Source organism: Rattus norvegicus, chromosome X (genome assembly GCF_021556685.1).
Source record: "Rattus norvegicus strain SHRSP/BbbUtx chromosome X, alternate assembly SHRSP_T2T, whole genome shotgun sequence".
Taxonomy (NCBI): domain Eukaryota; kingdom Metazoa; phylum Chordata; class Mammalia; order Rodentia; family Muridae; genus Rattus; species Rattus norvegicus.
The window spans coordinates 160,140,277-160,152,986 of record NC_141554.1 but is presented as its reverse complement, the minus strand read 5'-3'; the positions used below and the strand labels follow the sequence as shown (position 1 = coordinate 160,152,986).

Below are 12,710 nucleotides of genomic sequence, written 5' to 3'. Positions count from 1 at the left end.
TAAGGAGACTGTCAATGCAGAGAACAAGTAAGGGAGAGGAAAGAGAGCTTCCAGCACATGCCATCTTAGTCTTAGCATTAGACATCTCAGACAGCAGGGCCCAGGGGCGAAGAGGGCCTTAACGCCAGACTTTAGGGCCCTGAAGGTAACCTCTATGTAGATCTCAGGCAAGTGAAATGATGCTACATTCCTAACCTTGTCTGGAAGGCGTCTCTACAGGCTATTTATTTTAAGATTTATTTATTTATTTTTATGTATGTGAGTACACTGTAGCTGCCTTCAGACACACAGAAGAGGGCATCGGATCCCATTACAGATGGTCATGAGCCACCATGAGGTTGCTGGGAATATGAACTCAGGACCTCTGGAAGAGCAGTCAGTGCTCTTAACCACTGAGCCATCCCTCCAGCCTGATCCAGCCCTTTCTTAAGGCACCTAGCTAGGACTTCAGTTCTATGCCCCTAAGGGACCAGCTCCATACTGACACCTAATGGATGAATGGCAGCTTGAAGTTCCCACCAGTAGTCGCTGGCATGACTTCTACCACCTACAGAAGGAGCTGAGTGTTGAGAAAAAGGGTCACCCAATCCATGGGGCATGCATAGCAGGCTGAGTTCAGGAACGCTTATAAGACTCAGTCCCAGACCAACCACCAATAAGGAAGTGCTGGCAGTGGGCCTTCTGCAGAGGATCAGGTTGGAGCTTGAATGAAGTGGAAGGACTGAGAAGAGCAAAAGTCATAACCAGCACAGCCTTGGCACGTCCACACCATCTAGCCACACAGTGTCCTTCCCACCCAGAAGGGCTACAGCTGTTCCTGCCTTTCTCTTTCTGGCCTGGGCTGGCAGCTCAGATTTCTGCTGGAGCCAAAGGCCTCTTTCTGAAGTCCCACAGCTTCCCCAGTAGGGTGTCTTGGAGGTTTCAGCTTCTGTGGTAGCAGTGGTGGGGACAAGGACCAAGCTGGGTTAGGGCAGCCTTCCCTCCAGATTAAGTCTTCTCCCCCTTCAACTGCAGGAGCTATGAGAGATGCGACATTACAAGAGATGCACCAGAACTAGAACTCTGAGCTCCTAGACACTTAGGGTTTACACTGCCCTTGGCCTGGAGCGCCTAGAGAGGGGAAGTGACCCATTCTAACTTCTAGAAAGTCCATGAGTCCCATGGCACCATGTGACTCTGCTTCACATGCAGACTGTTTTACTTCACATGCCCAGATTGTCCCCAAGGCCAGTGAGGCCCTTAGGTCCTTTCCCCTGGGAACTCACTCCCTTCCCCTCCTCTGCCTTGCCCTTGGCCTTGGATCATCCTTCCTACTGCAGCAATGCTTCCCTATCTCCTTTGCCTGACATTGGCAGCTGCCTTCAGATTGACCCTGAAGCACTGGCCTTTCTGTGGAATTGGGGGTCTTAACAGCTGCCACACTGCCATGTTTTGTGTGTGGTAGAGAAGGCAGCTAGCCATAGCCCTTCTGGTTCCAAGCACATGCCCACCTAGCAGGTCCAAGACATGGGGACAGAGGCAGGGTGGTTGGCATGGACACATGTGGGCTGACTGCTCAGAGCAGAGGCCAGATGCCATCAGAATTGGATTAGGACCACATTGTGTTGGCTCTCAGCTAATCTGCTCCCTCCTTCTTTGGACTGCCTGTGGAGAGCAGACAAGACAGGAGCATGGCACTGAGCCCCCTTACCAACCTACCCCAAGGTTCTTGAGCAGCAGTTAGGCCTTTCTTTAGAATAGGTTCTGGAATCCTCTCAATCTCTACAGAGGCTAAGAGATTAGTGGAATGGTGCAATAACTGCCAAAATCTCCTCCACCAACATGCCACACATCTACCTGGCCCCTTGTCCTCTGTCAAGCCCCTTCTGGGCTCCAGCAGATTGGCACAGGGCCGGGAGTACAGTTAAGCCTGCCCCTCCCTCTAAGAAGGCCTGCTGAGGAGCCTGCCTGCTCAAGGTTTGCTGAGCCAAGGAAATGGGGGAGTGAGAGTCACCTGCTCCTTGCTTCAGACAGCTGGACCCAAGTAGCCCGGGGGGAAGGGCTGGTCCCTGAGCTGCCATGCAGACTTAGGGTCTCAGAGGCCCATCAGGGGCTGAACCACCCACCTGGGCACCTGTTCCTCTCTACACCCACCCCATTTAGAGGCACCAGATGAGCACTGGAGCTCTGTGGCAGAATCGGGCAGGTTCCCAGGGGCCTTGACATTTTAAATATTTAACAAGGTCTGACAGGCAGAGCGAAGAGCTGCCAGCTGAAGCCCATCTGCTTCCTTTGATCTGGGAGAGTCCAGAGCTCTTGTGGCTAAATAGCCCTCTACCACAGCTTTCTCAGAGGCCCTAAGTCCTCGGGAGGGTGGGCAAGGAGAAGGAAGGAAAGATCCTTTGGCATGGAGCCCAGCCATCTGCCCTGACAGAATGCTGCTTCAGGCTGGTGACTGAATGCCTGCATGTGTGTGTGTTTGTGTTTGAGTGTGTTCGAGGGCATGTGTAGGCAGGATAAATAGGTTGTCCATGGGTGCAGTAGTTCTACAGCTTAGTTTAAGAAGACTCAGATGGCCCAGGGAAGACATTATACTTTGAGTTCTTAATCTGGCCCATGGGCCTACCTTCCCCTGTCTCTAATGCTCCCATTACTACTACTGGGCCCATGCACTACTGCCTATGGAAAGATGATGCTTTCTTCAAGTCACTTGGGGCAAGGCTAGAGTAAGAGCATCTGGTGTGTGCCCTAGAGGCTCTGGGTTGGATAAGGGCAGAGCAAGGAGTCTAGAGGTAGTGAGTACAAGAATGGGCAAGGCCTGGTGATGGGTAGGACAGGGCATCCAAGAAGCAGGAGGAATCCAGGTAGTAGCCAAGACTTGAAGGACTGGGTACACCAAAGTTCACAACTAAATGGGCAGCTGATAAAATCAATCAGCATTGGCTGAGAAGCAGACCTGGCATCAGGTTGGGTTAGCTCCAGTACCCTGCCAAGCTAGTGTCAGATGGGCCTGAAAAGATCCCAGTTCCTGAAATCTGGGACTAGAGTTAGGTGATCCTAGTCTTACCACAGAAGATACCAGCACCAGGGAGTTGAGGACCCAAGATGGCAGTCAGACCTCAACTCTGGATACTCTACAGTACTCTCACCATGTTTCATCCAGAGGCTCACTGGTGTGAAACCTGCATTGCCTCAGGCTCCTACCTCTCTGGGACAGCCTGTTATTGCTGTCACTTATGTTCATGGGTGTGTGTGTGTGTGTGTGTGTGTGTGTGTGTGTGTGTGTGCGCTCATATATGCTCATGACCAAAGGTAAATGTCTAGTGTCTTCCTCAGTTGCTCTCCACCTAATTGTGATGGAGTCTTTCACTTGATACACAAGCCCCACAGATTTTCTTATCTCTGCCTCCTCAGTGCCCTGACTTCAGGAACACACTCCATGTTTAGCTTTTTACATGGGAGCTGAAAACTCAAACTCACAAGTTCATGTTTGTACAGCAAGCACTTCACCTACTGGGCAATCACCCCAGTCCCAATCACTTCCACGGATAATATGACTAATGGGCCCTAGTTTTGGTCTGCTTTTCTCACAAGACTCAAATGTTTCTGAGCAATCCTTAGACCACCCCTTCCTTCCCATGGAGATGACCCCTTAAACTTGAGCTCCAAAGGGCTTCCACACTGCATCTCCTTTTTTTTCTGGTTCCTCTTAACTGAGCTCAAGTTTAAGCACATGGAACTCAAATAAATAGACAGAGGCCATGGTTTCCTCTTCCTTTGGTAGGAGACTGTTGGCACTGCTCTGTTTCTTAGAAAGTTCAGGGTTTCCATTTGGACCCTCCACCTTTAGTGACCCTAATCTGCCCTTTCCTCTCTTTTCTTCTTGTAGGGTGGAAAATGACTGATCACAGAGGTATGGATGAGGGCTCAACTCATGCCCTCAAAATTTAGTTGCCCAATGGATGATAATTTCTCCCTGAACAAAGTACCTTCCAGTCAAGAGAAAGTGTCTGAGCAGAGGGTAATCATCAGGGTCCCAGTTTCTGTGTCCTTCATGGGTCAACTAGGTCTTACCTACACAGAGCCATTTAAGGTAGCCATAGCAGAAGCATCACAAGCCCTGAGTGTGCCCCAAGGGGAAGAAGACCCCATGTTTCTAGGTTCTCCCTTTCCCTGTCCAACTTGGTGGACTTACCTTCAGTAGGTGAGGTCTTTAGTCTCCTACACAGCCCACTGACATCCCCATAGGCTTCTTGGATCTTCTGCAGTGCCTCAGCACCTCGGAGCTCCATGAGGCTGCGTAGTTCTGCCAGCGTGCATCCAAAGCCACCCACATGAGGCACTTCCCGCTGCTGCTGGGGTTTGGGGTGGAACTCAATGGAACTGTTCGCCATGTCACCCATCCTGTCTGTCAGCCTTCTCACAGGTGTAGCCTCAGCTCAGTAATAGCTAGGGACGGGTGGCCACCTATGATCCCAGTGCTGAGGTGAGGCAAGGTGGTGGTGGGAAAGAAGCTAAGTGTGAACACCTGGGGAAAAGGAAGAAAGAAGATGCCAAGAGACTGGTTCAGACAAAAATGAAGGACCAGGGTTCTGGGATTACTCTGCACATCTTCATTCAGTGTGCTTTATCACTTACAAGTGCCAAATTGACCTCTCATGTCTCACCAGATAGATGCCCCCCCCAAGTCCTGCCTATTATGACCATCCAGAGGTAGAGGGTTTGTTAGGTGGGGAGGCACCAGGTAGCTCTTACTGTTTCTTTAATCCACTTGAAAATCCATTTGGAAGGAAGGCAGTACATATGCACAAGAGATCAGTGCCCATCACTAGCTTCTTACTTGACCCTGTCACCTTACTTCCTGTTCTTGCCTAAACAGTGCCCACTGCTCTGCTCTAAATCCCCAGCAGCCCTCAGTGGCTCGGGACTGGGCTGTTCAGGGTTCCAGGGGATAGACTGAGCTATGGAGAGGCCAGCTGGGCTCCTTATCAAGGTTGAGTGTAAAGGGTTTTTCTGTGGCCCTCAGAGTACCTGGGGGTAGGCGGAGAAGGAGGGGAGGAAGCCCAGTGGCAAGCAGAGAGTAGAAAATAAAAGGGGGAAGGTAGGGAAAGAAGTAAAGAGGAATGGACAGGGTATGGAGGATAGGGGCAAGGGAAATGAAAGTGGAGGGGACCAGAATAGGGCACACAGGAGAAAGCCCAAAACAAACAGAGGTCACTAGTAACTCTGATGACACACTGGTACCACATCCAGATGACAAAGGAGCTATGGTCTTCCTTTCTGAAAACATCCAGAGCACTACCAGATCATACAATCTCCCCCTTTGTTGGGCTTCCTGAGCCTATTACATTTATTATATTTATCTTCTGCAGCACTGGACCTTACTTTACCTAGGAAATTGCCCCTTGGAGCTGCATCTTTGGCCTTCATGGGGTCTGAACGCAGCCATTAGGCCCCATTGGACTTGTCCTCCCCCCCTCAAAGCCATGTACCAAACTTGCCACATCTGTTCCCCCAGAGCACAAGGCTTTAGCCTTTATCAGCAAACAACATGCTGGGCTGGACTAGGCCTCTCACCCTTGGGGAAAAACTCCTGGTTCAGAACAATCCCCTCAAAATCAGAATTCAGAAATCCATCTAGGTTTCTGATGTAGAATCACTGGTGGGAAAAAATAACCTGAAGCCCAGAAGAAAGGCAAAAAGGCCCTCATGCAGCTAAAATAGAGCTGGTGAACTCCATGGCCTCTGCTCTCTAGGTTAGTTCCTCTGAACTATGAACTGAGAGTATCACACCTAGAGGAAGAACAGACGCTTTAGGGAGCAATGAAACATTCCCGCTCATGCTCCTAAAATGGAACTTAAACTCTCAAGAGAGTGTGTGTGTGCCATCAACAAGGTGTGGTGGCTGGGAGAGGGGTGCACTTAGAAAATGTCCTTCCCAAATGGTCACCATTTCACTATTTGGGCACCTGAGTGTTAATCGTTTCATCAGTTTCTATATGGAGCAGCCTTCACTTCTAGGAGACATGGGAAGAAAATGGCAAATACAAGATGACTTCCTTATCTTTTCCCAATCCCATGCACCTTTCCCAGTTGGTCATCTAACAAATATTTATTGAGCATCTACTACCTGGCTGGCACTGGCTTTTTGTGTTAGAGATCAACAAGACTAAACTAGTTGATTTTCTCTGTGTGGCTGAGCTGTAGAAATAAGGTTCTGTTCAGAGGCTCAAAGCCCTGGGGTTTCAGGGAATGCCTTTAGGAAGGACAAAGAGAAGAAAAGACTGAAAGAAGGAGAAGCAGCTAAGCAGGGCTGGGGGAGGGGCAGGGACTGTGGGCCTTTTGCTTGGCTGAGCAGCAGCAGCCAGAAGCACTGGCTCAGAGATGCCAGGGGCAAGCAGTGGACCCATGGGAAGCTGAGCAGAGTGTGTTCCTTCCACCAGCACTCTGTGAATGTGCCATGCCAACCACCTAGGAGGGGGTGATAAATATCACTCTCTTGTCGGCACAAGAAGTTGAGCCTTGGTTAAGGGAAATGACAGAGCCAGAAAAAAAATTGAGACTTCTGCTTCAATGTAGCTATGTCAGCTTTCAACTGATAGCTGCCTCTCTCAACACCTACCCCAGGTGACCTTGGCTTAGGATGATATCCTGACTACCTCCATCTCTCTGACCTGAGCTCCAGTTGCTCCCTGAAGTTCCAGTGCATAGGCAGTTGAGTGTACCTGTCAGTTATGAGTTCTGTTCTCTACTTCTGCCACCCCCAGCCTGCTGGCTTCTGGAGAAGATGAATGGGTCTGATTTGTCTGGGTAGGCACAGGCTTCAGCCAGCACAGCCCAACTATGAGTCAGCTTCTTAGGTCCTAGTCAGGCAAGGCTGCTAGGAAAGGCCAGATCAACAAGCTATATGTAATCATGTACTCTTCAGTGAAAATGTGAGAGGAGCCCCACGGGTTCTGGGGCACTTTCAGCGCTTGTGGAAGGGTAGCCAGTATTTGTCTCAGGCTCTGATGCCCTCATGGGTAAGGGCCTATTTGCCCTGAGCTTTCCCAGTGCTCCATCTGAGGACCTGCATGTTCCCAGCCAAGTTGCCTAAGGACTCCACAGGGACTCTTTGGAAAAGGGAAGCCAGATGAAGGATTTTACTCCATTAATCTTTTCAGCTGTTCTGACCACCTGGAGATGGGGGAGCTCTTAGGCTTCGAATGTGAAGTGAATAGCCTATTGGGCTCTGAGATGGGTACATGTTCTTCAGAGCAGGTACCTGTAGGTCATTGCTACAGTTACCCAGGCCCAGGAGTCCTGAAGGAGGCCAGGACTTCCCTAACATAACTGGCAGGTTTCTGTCATGCCTCCTCCTCCCTGTTCCTGACCTCCAGTGTAGAGCTGCTCCTGACTTTGGAATGCTGTTATTGCTGAAGATGGCTGGACCTTCAATGACTCATAGTTAAGGACCCGGGGTAGGGAGGTAAGGCCATTGTTTCTGACGAGGTCAAGCCATGTTACTTCCTTGTATTCAGAGGAACTTCTGGAGCTCACAGCACCCCTGCTCCTTGTGACTGCCCTTCCCATCTCAGTATCCCCCCAACACCCTGACTAGCAGGCATGGATAGTTCCCTTTTTCTCATCCCCTTCCTTAAACAAACCTGACACTCTGTCTATCAACAGAGATCTCCCTATAGGCTAGCAATTGGTTGCCACACTGCCTGAAACCCCTTCTTTGGCTTAGGCTCCACCACTCCAGGAAAGTCTACCTAAAATCCATGTTGGTTCTGCCGCACTTTCAATCTCCAGTCCCCCCTCTGACCTTGACCTATGCCCCACACCAGCCATCACTCATTCTACCAGAGACCATGTCTGAACTCCAAAAACACATCATTCTCTCTTGTCACCACCTGTTGACCTCCAAAGGCTTCCATTAGTTAAAGTTCCTGTGGAACATTCTCTAGAATGTATTTACCAGTTAGTTTTCCAGCCATAATTAATTGCTGCTGAGCCCAAGATCCCATAGTCCATTCCTACTTCCCAGGGCTGGCCATAGCCATGAATAAATAGGAAATACATTTACCTGCATCCTTAACTCTTTGAGACACATTGTTGACCACTGAATTGCCAAAAATGCACTGAGTGATCTATCCCAGATGACGATGGGGCTGGAGAAATTAGTGAATGGGGCCTGGTTCACAGAGGGGAAAATCTTGGAGCTCTGGAAGGTAGCAGCACTATCCTGCACAGCATGAAGCCAGAAGGTGTGGCTACTCAAACTTTCCTCATCTTCATTCACCCAACAGGCCACAGGACAGATAGAGGGCATCAGTTGAGGGGAGGCCCTTTTGAGTGACTCTTGGCTGCTGGAGAGAACAGAAGGCATATGTTCTCTTCATCCCTGGGTTGTCTATAAACCTGGATGATGGCCTCCCCCAGTTTTAATAAGGACAGCAGCCATCACTGAAATGGCCAAGAACGGAAGTGTCCTGGCCTATCAGTTCTGCAGGCCTGACAGACTTTCCAGCCTGGGCTGGCTGCCGAGAATGGCCTGTAGGCATCAAAAGGGTGGGGAATGGACCATCTCTGTGCTCTTTCACCTTTCAGACCTTAATTGAATTGAGATCCTCCACAGAGGGGCACTCGGGCCTTCTGGCATTTTGCTCCAGCCTGGCACAAATTGGCCAACATCAACATCATAGAGTAGAGTAGAGTAGAGTAGAGTTGAGAGGGAGGAAGGGAGGGAGGGAGGGAAGGAGGGAGAGAGAGAGAGAGAGACATCAACATCATAGAGTAGAGTAGAGTAGAGTTGAGAGGGAGGAAGGGAGGGAGGGAAGGAGAGAGAGAGAGAGAGGGAGGGAGAGAGAGAGAGAGAGAGAGAGAGAGAGAGAGAGAGAGAGAGAGAGAGCAGAAACTTGCATTGGATTCTCTGGCTCAGCTTACCCTCACTGTGTGACTGTCAACAGGCTGCTACTGTAGAAGATAGTAGGGTTTTGAAGAAGATAGCACAAGTCCAGACCCATCACCTACCCAAAATGCTTTCTAGACTCTTCCCTCTAGTGAGGTCTGGACATTTTAATCCCTTGAGGCCCAAATGGAGCACATACTGACTCATATCTGCTTGACCAGATTTGACCAAGCTTGACCAAGCTTCTTCCTTCTTAGCTCCCTCTCCCGCCCCTCTCCCTCCCTCCCCCTCCCCTCTCCCTCCCCCTCCCCTCTCCCTCCCTCCCCCTCCCCTCTCCCTCCCCCTCCCCTCTCCCTCCCTCCCCCTCCCCTCTCCCTCCCCCTCTCCTCTCCCTCCCTCCCCCTCTCCCTCCCTCCCCCTCCCCTCTCCCTCCCTCCCCCCTCCCTCCCTCCCCCTCCCCTCTCCTCCCTTCCTCTTTCCCTCCCCCTCCCTTCTTCTTCCCCGTCTCATATATTTGCTTCCTTTGAGCCTAGGCATTCCTTGAGCAGTTCCTGAGGGAAGAACCCTCTGGGTTTCCTCTTGTGACCCCACTCTTAACACTAAACTTTGAGTTGTCAATGTCCGTGGGATAACACTAACTACAACAAAAACCACCAACCCTTACTGCAGCTCACTTTGCACAATATCTTTTTCACAGGGGGAATTGGGGCTCAGATGGGACCAAAGACCTTAGGTGTTAAGCTTTGTTTGATGGTTAGAGGTGAGTCCTCGCTGCCCACACTAAGACACCTTGTTGCTACCCTTGAGAAGCTTCCCCAACAGGCTCAGGTAGAACCCTTTGTTCTACTTGCTCTATGGGGCTGCCCAGCCTCATGTTAAGAAGGGTCAAGCAATAGAGAGAAAAATCCATTGCTATCCCCCATGTCAGAACTTTAAAAATGCATTAAAATTCATTATACTGACTGGAAACAGTCCAGAATTGCCCTTACCTAGCACCAGCCAAGTCTGTGTGAACACATGTTTCATACCAGTAATGGGACATATGGCCACCAAGTACTGTCCCCATTCTTGGGGTAGATACCACTGGACACCGGCACTAGCTGCAGGCCAGGAAGTCCCAGTCCCAGGTTGCTTCCTAGTTTCTGGGCTCTGAATGACAAGAGCAGTTTCCCTGGGAAAAAAATCCAGTATATGGCTCCTGGGCTTGCCAATGTCTTGGTGCTACAGCCAGGTCCAGGACCCAAAGCAAGAGTCTATCTAGATGGGCAGGGGGCAGAAGCTTGGGCTGATTGGCACAAGCTTCTACCTTGGGCCCTTTCACCACCCACTAGTATCTCCCTATGGACTCACCAAATTAGGACTCTCCTTCCAGATATGACTAGGGCTCAGCAGTGTGACTCACGGGGGGTGGGGTGGGGGGACAGTCCTTGAATTAATAGGCTCCAGCCTCTCTCTATCTCCAGACACCTAGAAAACACCAGCCTGCCCCATGTAGTAGAGAGAGAAGTTCCAGGAATAGGAGCAGAGGCCTAGTTCTTGTCTTATAGTCAGACATCCCAGCCACACTTGTACACTGGGTGGGGCCTGGGGCCCGGCTAGGGAGCAGGTGGGGAGAAAGTCTGGGAGGAGGGCAGCTGGCTGTCCACTCCTGGGTCTTACATGATGGGGGCAGATACAGGCTTGGCTCGGGAGCCTGGGGATTGTGCTTTAACCCTTGATTTCCCACATCTTTCTTTTCGCCACAGGGCCCTTTCCTTCTTGTCCACTTCTGCCCCACCCTTCTGCTTGATACACCTTGGTGACCACCCAAGGACAAGGCCAGCATGCAGCCAGAGAGGGGGAGGGAAGGATCCAGGCAGAGAAAAGCCTCATTAATATTTCAGAGACACTGTCACTGCAGCTCTTGGGCCCTCACAGCCCCACCACTTTTGCTGGTTGAGGGAGGAGGATGGGAACAGAGGAGGAAATAAAACCAAGAAAACAGATTTAAAGGGACAGACCCCCCCCTCCGATTCCATTCTGCCCTCCCCCTGTTCCTGGTACAATCTGTGCACACTCTGCTATTGCTGCTGCAGCCGCAGAATAGCTTTAAGCCCAGAACAGCTTTGAGCAAAAACAATAACAACAGAAGAGGGTCAACCGCCACCATGGTACATACCCCTCCCTGCTTATGCATCCACCTGCCTTAAGTCCTGCCCTTATAGGCAAGTCTACCAAGGACACCTGAAGAATTGGCTGGGGGCTGTCAGCAAGGTGATAGGGACCCTTCTCATCCCAAGGAAAGACAGATGCACATAGGAAAAGAAGTCCCCATAGAGGCTCCAATCAAGGATTATGGATCCCAGAAAAACCCACACCCAGAATCCTAGGGATTGTAGGGCTCCAGACAATGCCTAATTCTATCCTTGTTTGTGGATAGGTCAACATCTAATTGATGACCAATCACTTTAGTCTCACCTAGGGAAGCCCAGGCAAGCCCTGAATGACCCTCCCACCTAGCAATCTGCCCACTCCAAAAGGGGGTTTGTGACCTCCACCCAATCAAACACCTTTCAAGGGCATCCCATTCCCAGCCAAGTTTGTGGCCATATATTTGCCTATTTTATAGGTTCTGGTAGGGCTCCAAGCTCTCCAGTCAGAATAGGCCACAGGAAAGAATGATAGGTGTTATAGCCACAATGCAACATACATGGCAGTTTCTGAAAACATTCAGCACCATATTACAGTAGCTCCTCATCTCCTAAGAGTAGAAAACCAAGACCCACAGATACTTGGATAGCTATGCTCACAAAAATATTATTCACTATACCCAAAAAGTGGAAGCAGCCCAATGTCCACAGATGCTCAATGGGACAAACAGATTGGGTGTCTCTCCATTTGCCTAGAATGGAACGAACATCAGTCAGCCTTTAAAAGGTAGGGGACTCCCACACATGCTATAATGTGGTTGACATAAAAGGACAAAGCCTGTCTGGCTTTACTTCTTGGAGGTCCTGAGAGTCACTATCTTTATAGAGACAGGCAGTAGGATGATGGGTGCTGGGGGCTAGAGAGGAGGATAAGGAGCTGGTGTTTAGTGGGGCTGAGCTGCATCTTGGGACAATAAGCAAGTTTTGGAGATTGATGGTGCTGGTGGTGGCACAGCAATGAGGATGTGGTACATGCTTCAAGCCTGTTGGCTCTAATGGTGGAGATGTCCTGTTTTGTGTTATGTGTTGTTTTCTATAATGCTAAAAGGAAAAAGCCACTTTTCTTACTTGTATCCAAGGTGGTAGATGAGGAGATTGAGTGGTCTTTTGTGGTATCCCAAGTCATATTATCTCACTCCTTGGACAAGTCAAATCAGCAGTCCATTCTGCTCATGTGGAAACGAGCATTTAGGGAGATCCTTGTCAGGGACATGGCATCCTGGGTAATCCCTTTCCTCGTATACCCTATGCACATCCCACAGTCTGTGTTCATTGTTCCTGCTATGTGCTGGCTGCTATTACCATTATTGCCCATCCACTTGGACCATTTTTGTTTAAGTCTTGTGGTGCTAGGGGTAGACCCCCTGATCCAAGCATTCTAAACAAGTGGCCTACTGTTATGATGCCTAAATTGCTTTCTTACTTGGAAATGGTTGGAGCAGGTATGTACTCCCTCCCTTTTAGCTACTGGCAGAACTTTCCTGGGAGTAGCAAGCCCAGTCCATCCTCAGGAGGGATGGTCTAATCACTTGGGGTAAAGCCTAGCCTCAAGATGGTTGAATTCTATACATAAAATGCTTTGGAAGCAGGGCCTGGTGGTTTGTTAAAGCCTTTAATTCCCGGTGCTTAGCAGGCTGAGATGGGAGGAT

The 12,710-nt window shown here is 50.0% G+C and overlaps 1 protein-coding gene across 10 annotated transcripts in view; it reads right to left on the bottom strand.

The window, feature by feature from the left end:
* Atp2b3 (ATPase plasma membrane Ca2+ transporting 3) overlaps window positions 1-12,710 on the bottom strand; it is a 70,647-nt gene that overhangs the window by 45,860 nt on the left and 12,077 nt on the right. For 5 of the 10 annotated variants that reach the window (XR_015646195.1, XM_087599267.1, XM_087599271.1 and 2 more), the window contains exon 1: window positions 4,175-4,477. Coding sequence is in view for 9 of the 10 variants with exons in the window: in XM_087599267.1 (XP_087455393.1) it covers window positions 4,175-4,382 (208 nt within the window). In the remaining variant the exon portion in view is untranslated. Of the gene's footprint in view, window positions 1-4,174; window positions 4,508-8,047; window positions 8,331-12,710 lie in introns of those variants that run through there. The other 5 variants (NM_001431573.1, NM_001431572.1, XM_087599268.1 and 2 more) reach the window with 2 other exon arrangements.